The sequence below is a fragment of the Acomys russatus genome, chromosome 17 (assembly GCF_903995435.1).
Source record: "Acomys russatus chromosome 17, mAcoRus1.1, whole genome shotgun sequence".
Classification (NCBI taxonomy): Eukaryota; Metazoa; Chordata; class Mammalia; order Rodentia; family Muridae; genus Acomys; species Acomys russatus.
Genome location: NC_067153.1, coordinates 63,147,299 through 63,155,534, shown reverse-complemented (window position 1 = coordinate 63,155,534; position 8,236 = coordinate 63,147,299). Strand labels below are relative to the sequence as shown.

The 8,236-nt window shown below is 58.2% G+C and overlaps 1 protein-coding gene across 1 annotated transcript; it reads right to left on the bottom strand.

Moving 5' to 3' along the window:
• Positions 1-512: 512 nt before the first annotated feature.
• Positions 513-7,936, bottom strand: Nr4a1 (nuclear receptor subfamily 4 group A member 1). The gene is made up of 7 exons (XM_051160374.1): positions 7,780-7,936; positions 4,129-5,018; positions 3,132-3,261; positions 2,699-2,850; positions 2,025-2,227; positions 1,758-1,936; positions 513-780 (listed from the first exon to the last, which is right to left on the bottom strand). The coding sequence occupies exons 2-7, from the start codon at positions 5,014-5,016 to the stop codon at positions 524-526; spliced, it is 1,809 nt and encodes a 602-aa protein (XP_051016331.1). The 5' UTR covers positions 5,017-5,018; positions 7,780-7,936; the 3' UTR covers positions 513-523.
• Between the last annotated feature and the right edge of the window lie 300 nt (positions 7,937-8,236).

Genomic DNA, 8,236 nt, shown 5'->3' with positions numbered 1-8,236 from the left:
ACATCCTATAAATCCAGGAAAAAAAATACACAAATATAAATCAGAATCCGTCATTCACCTTCTGGAGTGACAGTTATGTACATGTGCAAGGAGAGTGGAAGAGATCCCAGGTTGGAGGCCAGAAAGGCTTGCCCAGGCTGTTGGGGGGGGGGACCCATTCCTTCCTCCCAACCCCCACCTAAACCTCTTCCTGTCTGTATTTACAGCAGCTTCAGCTTATTTACAGCAGGGCAGTATTTGTTAAAAATGGTTTATCTTACAAAAAACAAAACAAAACAAAAAAAACACACACACACAAAGGCCAGGACTGAGGGACAAGACAAAGAGTGGGGGTCACCCCGTGAATACACACTCTCCCCCAGGGTCTTGAGCTCCCCGTCCATCTTCTGAAGTGAGGAGGTAGGGTCAGTCTTTCCTCAGAACCAGGCTGGGGGGGTGCTCTGGGGGTCCGTGGGCTTTTAAAGGCACATGGGTGACGTAAGAGCATGCACGTGTGTGTGTGCACATGAGTCCAGGGTAGGGGCTAGAAGGACAACGTGTCCATAAAGATCTTGTCCACAATTGGCGGAGGGGGCACCAGGTCCTCCAGCTTGAGGTAGAAGATGCGCTGCAGGCCTTGGGTGCACAGGGTCCGAAGCTCAGGAAGTTTTCCCAACAGGCGTGACAGGCAGCTGGCTGGCTGCGGCTCTCCTGCCACAGTGGCCATGTGCTCCTTCAGGCAGCTGGCAATGCGGTTCTGCAGCTCCTCCACCCGCCGAGGCTCCTGGAGCCCGTGCCGGTCTGCAGCAGGAAGAGCAGAGTCAGCCACTCGGTTGACACCCGCTCCCACACAGGTACCCATCTCCCAGACGGCTCAGCATTTGAAACCATTGTTTTCCACACTCCCAAGGGAGAGACTGGGGCTCCCGATAGCTTGAATGACTTGCAAAAGTTCAGACAAACAAAATAAAACCCTAGCACTTGGGGGGTGGGGTGGGGAGGCAGGCCGGTCTTTGTGAGTTCAAGGTCAGCCTGGTCTACAAAGTGAGTCCAGGACAGTCAAGGCTACACAGAGAAACCCTGTCTCAAAACAAAACAAAACAAACAACCCCCCCAAACCCAAACAAACAAACAAAAAAAACAGACCAAAACAACAAAATAAAAACCTAAAGCAGGTTTCCTGAGATACAAGTTCCACACTGTGCCACAGGAGTCTCACAGGAGTGACTTGGGGCTACCACAAGGGAGAGCTGAGTTACACCTCCTCACTACCCCTTCAAGACTCAGCTCTTGTGATTTTGTTCTGTTCAGGTGAGTTCCCCGAAGCAGAAGGGACCAGAAACCTGCACGGTTAACCCCAGAACCCAGTCCATGTGATACACATTCTAGTATCTGTGACAGGGACAACCCCTGCGGCTGGCAGGGAGGGGGTCTAACAGAGCTGAAGCTGGCCCTCCGTACCGGAACACAGTGCTGGCTACCCACGTACAGCATGTGAGAGACTCAAGTGCACACTTTGCTGTGGGTTTCCAGATTGACAGGGAGGCTCCAAGACCAACAGAAACCCTAAACCAGATGCCCAGCACCTACAGTCATACCCCGAGGAGTCTGGGGTCATTCAGAGGCTGGCTTGAGCTTTAGGGGTGAACAGAGACCCCTTGGCGGATCCTAACACACCACTGCTGCTGCAGGCGCTCTAGGGCCCCCCCACAACAGCTGGATGCCATCTACCCAATGGCTCTGCAACCCTTGGGCCCAACCTGGTGCCTGCCACTCACCAGTGATGAGGACCAGAGCAGACAGGCAGGCAAAGGCAGGGACGTCAACAGCCAAGCTATGCAGGGACCGTGAGAAGGCTAAGATGCTGTCAATCCAGTCGCCAAAGCCACGGGCACACTGTAGCCGGTGGAGGACCAGGCCAGAGCAAAAGATGAGCTTCCCCTCGCCCGGCTTAGATCTGGCGGGAGAGAGATGGCGGACAGTCAGGGCTCGGGTGTGGCCAGCTGGCGCGGCAGGGCTAGGGCCGAGGATGGTGGGCGGCTCACCGGTAGGCCAGGCGGAGGATGAAGAGCTCAAGGAAGGCAGACTCCAGCAACAGGTCTTGGTCTCCTGGGGAAAGCTCTGCAAAGCCGGGGATCTTCTCTGCCCACTTTCGGATAACATCCAGGGAACCGGAGAGCAAGTCATAGAACTGCTGCACGTCACCGGCATCTTCCTTCCCGAAGCGGGGCAGCACCAGCTCCTGGAACTGAAAGGAACACGGAGACGTAAGTGCCACAGAAGACCCCTCAGCAGCCACGCCACTCCACGGACAGCCGTGCCATAGATGCCCCCCGCCCCCGACCGCAGCAGCCACACCATGCCACGGACAGCCGCACCGTGCCACGAACAGCTGTTTCATAGACAACACCCCCCACACACAGCAGCCATACCATCCCACGGACAGCCGTGCCGCACTGTGCATTTGACGGCAGATCCAGGAGTGCAGGTGAGGCCTACACAGGGCCCGTGTGCTTGTTGACTCCCACAGGAAACCCCAGGGCTATGGCAGCTGCTCATAATGGGCTCATGCAGCCTACGCCCGCCCGAGCGCACTTCGACAGCCGGACAACATGGAGGGGAATCCTTGGTGTCTAATGCTGCCCAGGAAGAGCCTTTCCCAACACCACAAAGGCATGGCACGTGTTTCCAGGGGCACGGTGGCCAGGTGGAAGCTCACCTTGGAGTAGTCCAACTTGGTAGTGCTAGGCCCCGAGTCCAAGTGTGCCCGGATGAGGGAAGTGAGGAGACTGGTCGGGGAGGAATCTGGGGGCTGCTTGGGCTTTGAAGGCAGCCGTCCCCGACGCCCCTTTAGGCTGTCTGTCCGGACAACTGCAGAGAAACAGCAACAACTGAGAGTCTTCAACTCATACTGTACATTCTGAGAAGTCAGAAGAAGTCAGAGAACCCAGATCATGGCACCCTAAAAGGCCCTCCCCACCCACCCTCGCCAGAAGGCAGGTAGGGAGAAAAAAAATTTTTTTTAAACTGCATCTGCGTTTAGGGGCTGGAGTCTCAAGGTGGGAGCAGGGAATACGGTGGAGACGCCTGGCGAGCCTGGCTGCCCCACCCCATCAGGTCGCCTATGCCGAGGGCCCCATCCTGCCACCCACCTTCCTTCACCATGCCCACAGCCAGGCACTTCTGGAAGCGACAGAACTGGCAGCGGTTGCGCCGCCTCTTGTCCACAGGGCAGTCCTTGTTTGCCAGGCAGATGTACTTGGCACTTTTCTGTACTGTGCGCTGGAGGGGGGGCAACACGGAACAGGCTGTCAGAGCATGGGGTTGTGCGGGGGGGGGGGGCAGGGGGAGGGTTGTGAGGGGGGGCCAAGGGGAGGGGACCGTCCAGATCCTGCTGCCTACGCAGACAAAAGCACTCTCTGTTCATAGCTATTTTCCTAACATTTGGGTGTAGGGGAGGGAGCCATCGAGGGCCAGAGTGGGGAGGGAAGTCTGGGAGGCATTAGGGGAGGTTTCTGCTTCAAAAGGAAGACCCCAGAACCCAAGACTAGGGGCTAGGAACCCCCAAGGCTGTCAGGACACCTGTTCCGAACAGGTGTCTGCATATGTCCACTTGTCCTTTCCTGGGGCAGGGAGGAGACAGCTAAGGGGGTGGGATGGGTAGCCAAGCAGGCACCCAGCACCGGGACAAACACACAGCCTGTTCCCAAGTCCACCCCCAGCCTGCAAGAACCAAGCCCTCTGCCTGGATCCTTTCATTCAGTGCCAGGGACATAAGTGCCTGTGGCCCTCTTGCCACCAAGGTGGGGGGGGGGGGTAGGGTGGGGAGGCCGGGAAGAACCAGAGGCTGCCCACTAGGATTTCTGCTCCCAACACCACTGCAGGCCACACCTTCTGCCCTCTCCCATCAGCTTTCTGCAGCCCTAGAGATCTGTGGACCCCTGCCCCCGCCCCCTACTGTGAGTGAAGAGTCCCAGCACCTAAGATGGTACATCTGTGCCTGACAGACCAGCTGGGAAGAAACCCCCAAGGGCGGTGACTACAGATCCCAAGGTGATGACACCACCCCCACCGCACCCCAACCACACTTACCCCACCCCCCACCCCTCAGCCTCCAGCAGGACACAGTCACCCAAAACAGCAATGTACCTTGAAGAAGCCTTTGCAGCCCTCACAGGTACGGACCCCATAATGCTGGCATGAAGCGTTGTCCCCGCACACAGCACAGCGGCCCTCGCTGCCACCTGCAGCCCCGTTCCGGCCCTTGGCGGAGGTCACAGGTGCATCCAGAATGCCGGAAGTGTCATGGTTCGGAGAAGTGGGCACCAAGCCTGGGAAAGCAGCCGCTGACATGGGGTAGCTGTCTCCCTGCCCGAGCTGGTGGGTGGCTGGTGGTGGGAACAACTTGAGGGAACTCTGGGCCAGGCTAGGGCTGGGACCAGTCGGGGGGCTGAAGGAGAAGAAGGCTGGAGGAGGTGGCGGAGGCCCAGAAGCCTTGGGCAGCTGCTCTGTCCAAGCCCGAAGGCCTTCGTAAGTCTGGCTGGGGGAGAAGTGGCCAAAGGAGCCATCCCAGGGAGAGAGCTGGGGTGGCTGGAAGCTGGGTGTAGAAGGCGAGGGGGCTGAGCAGGGACTCCCATAGTAGTCAGAGCCGCTGGAGGACAGGGTCTCATCTAAAGGGCCACTCAGAGTGCCAGGATAACAGCCGTACACCTGGAAGTCCTCAAACTTGAAGGAAGCAGAGGCAGGGGAGGTGGCTGAGGAGGAGGAAGAAGACGTAGAGGAGGCCGAGGAAGAGGCTGAGGAGCATGGCTGGGCTGTCCCCGGCAGCTGGTATAAGAAGGTGTCAAACTCTCCGGTGTACCCGTCCATGAAGGTGCTGAAACTGGGCAGCGCAGTGGGTGCAGTGGGTGCTGCCTCAGGGCTGGCTAGGTCCATGGTAGGCTTGCTGAACTCAAGGGCCAGGGGGTCGCCTGTCAGGTGGTCACGCGGTCCGGGGCTCGTCGCTGGTGTTCCATACTGGGCTTGGATACAGGGCATCTCTGGAGAAGGAGACCCAAGAGAGGGAAGGGGAGGAGTCAGCGGGGGAAGGAAGGAGCTTGGTAGACCCAGGGCAGCCAGGTGGCAGGCCCAAGACCACAGAAACCAGGAACCCTAATCCCATGGCCGAGTACCCCCTCAGTCGATGAGGGCTTAGTCAGAAGGCCAGCCACACCCCAGCGGGCCTGGGAACTAGGGAAGGCTTCTGGCCAGCGTCTCCCTGCAGGAACAGGGGGAAGCTGTGTTCCTCCAACCCCCAGACTCCTTGTTCCTGGGTGGGGCCTGGGAGAGGCAACCCATGGTGCTTCGGCCTAGCCCTCAGGAACAGATCTGTAGTTTTTTTTTTTAACTGGGCACTTCCTGGGAATACATTCCCAGGCACACACCAGGCCCTGCACACCCCTTCCTCAGTCCCCCAACCCCACACCACCAGTGTCTGTGGAGACATCCTGGAAATGGAGGAAAAGCTACCAGCCAAGGCGCAGCCCTCATCCACCACAGCGGCCCTGGGAGAAAGCAGCAGCAGGTGCCAGCACCACCTCAGCCCTGTGTGCTGGTCCCACTGGCTCCACAGTGCTACCATCTGCAGCGACACACAGTCTGTGCTCTCTGGGACATTTCCAGGAGTTGGGGGGACCAGGTCCCCTCACTATCCCCAGCTCCTCCAGTGTTGAGTAACGCAGCCACAGACTTTTAAATACCATAAAGTGGAGCTGGAGAAATGGCTCAGTGACTAAGAGGACCTAAGTTCAGTTCCCAGCACTGACATCAGGTGGCTCACAACCATCTGTAACTCTGGTCCAAGGGTCTGCGATGCCCTCTAGCCTTGTAGGACAACTGTGTGCCTGTGCGCGCGCACACATACGCTTGTAATCAGATACAACTAAAAACTCAAAGTACAATCTTAAATACCATATGTTGAAGGGAGGTGAGAAGCTGAGCAGAAAAGACCCAGGGAGCAGGCCCTGGACAGCAGGAGAGACAGCGGCTCCCAAGAGAAACTTCTCAGTGAACCCAGCGGGAGTCCCAGGGCTGTAAGGCAGGGCGGAGGGGCCTACTGGTGGGTGCCTGAGGACAACTTGTCCCTGCCTCGTCCCTCTACTAAAGCAGATGTCTGTTGCCAAGCATCCAGGGGCTCAGCAGAGGACACACACACACACACACACACACACACACACACACACACACACACACACAAAGCCCGAAGCACCTGATCCATCAGAGAGTTCTGGGGAGGCCCTTGAGTTTACATCTGGTCAAAAATCCTGCAGAGGCGGCTACAGGACCCAGTGTCTCTTCCCACCCCCAAGTCTGGGGTCTGTACAGTCCTAGCCTTTCTAGTTAGTTGGGAAAGCAAACCACACAGAACTCAAGCAGAGGGCGGGGCAGTGTGAGGTAAAGACTGTCACCATCTGCTGGCACCTGAAGCCTTCCCATCCCCACCTCACCCCTAAGTGCCTCAACAGGACATCTGCACCCCTGGCCAGACATACACAACTTCCCAGACAACAGTGCCCACCCCCCAAAGTCCCGGCCCTGCCTGCCCTGTGGCACGTCCCCTCAGGCACACAGCACCTGTGAGAAATAAACATGGCCACTTCTGCCTCTGCTTGCAACAAGAAGCCTGGGCAGGGATGGGTTAGGGGTGGAGGAAGGAAGGTGGCAGCCAGTCAGGACTGGGCATTTGTTCCAGCTTCATTCAAATCCTGTTTCTCCACTTGGACACTCGACATCCGGATCAAGCCCTGCCAATCTACCCTGCTTCGGGGCAGATAGTCTGCAACACAAGATACAGACCTGCATCAAGCCTCCTGGGTATGTGGGGTGGGGGTGGAGTGCCCCAAGGAGGGAGGAGGAGGAAGAAGAGGCGGGGCTGAAGGAGGGGGTGGGAGAATCCGGCTTGGGGCAAGTCTCTGGCTACACGGTGGCTTGCACCTGTTAGGTGAGCAAGCCTCGGGCTGCACCCTCCCTCACAGAATCAAAAGGGACCACTGGGGTGATCTGCAAGCGGCCCGGATTGACAGAAGAGTTCTCCCCAAGTCAGCACCCCACTAAGGCTGCAGCAGGAGCAATGTCGACCCAGTCTCCATGTGTCTCTTTTCCTGACTACACCAGGCTACAGCGAAAACGGCCCTTCCTACGCTTCCAGATACCCTGACAACCTACGCCAACAAGGCAATTACCCAGCCAATCTAGCTAGCCATTTCCTTCAGTAATGCCCAAGTCTTCCTGCACCATTCAGACAGAAAGGTCAGTGAGGGAATCTAAAAAAGTACAGTCTCTGAAGAGTTAAGTGAACACCCGAGGAGAGGGGCTGGGAATCTGGGAAGGAAAGCGGTGGAAATGCAATCCTACTTGGAGCTGGGTGAGTCCCAGCATCGCTAAAGCTCTTCCGTGTACCTTCTTCCCCGCACATCGCTCAGACATCTCCCACCCCGCGATCAGCACCCAAGCCCAGAGTACAGAGTACGGCGTGCCGCGCTGAGCAACCTGGTTGGGGAGGAGGGAGAGGAACGAGGATTGCAAGACAAGCCTCCGCTACTTACCGGCACCAACCACCTTGCAGACCCTTCACCCACACCCCAAACTTCAAGCCCGCGCTCACCCTACTCCAAGAGCTAGCTACCCTTTAACACCAAAAATGCACCCTACTCACTCTTGTTTGTAAACCGACCCAAAGACATCCTTTTCGCCCGCGCGTACTCTCATCTCTTTCACACACTACCCCTAAAAACAGACGCACGCTCCCCGCGGGGTACCTACCCGGCCGGCTCCCACTCCCCTTGGCCGGGACCAGCGACCCGTCGCAGCCTAGTCCCGCGTGCGCTCCGCAGTCCTCTTCGCACACTCCCCCAACTTTCGCAGCCTCCTGCACTGGGGCTCCCCTGGCGAGCCCGACCCTCCTCTTAAGCGCTCCGTGACGCATGGGGAGGGGCGGGGGCATCACTGACGCACGCGGCCCGGCGAGCTTTGGCCATACAAGGGCGCGGGGGGCGGCGCGGTTCCGGCGGGAGGCGGCCAGGAGGAGGCGCGGGGACGGGGAGCCCGAGGGGGCGGGGCGAAGAGGGGGGGCCTGGAATGTCTGCGCGCGTGACGCACGCGGGGTTCCATTGACGCAGGGAGCGCGGATTGTTTGATCTATAAATAGTTTTCCTCTCGCCCGCCGCGCCGACTAAATATAGCAGCTTCCAGACCCACTAGGCTCCCCAAGCCGGACCCG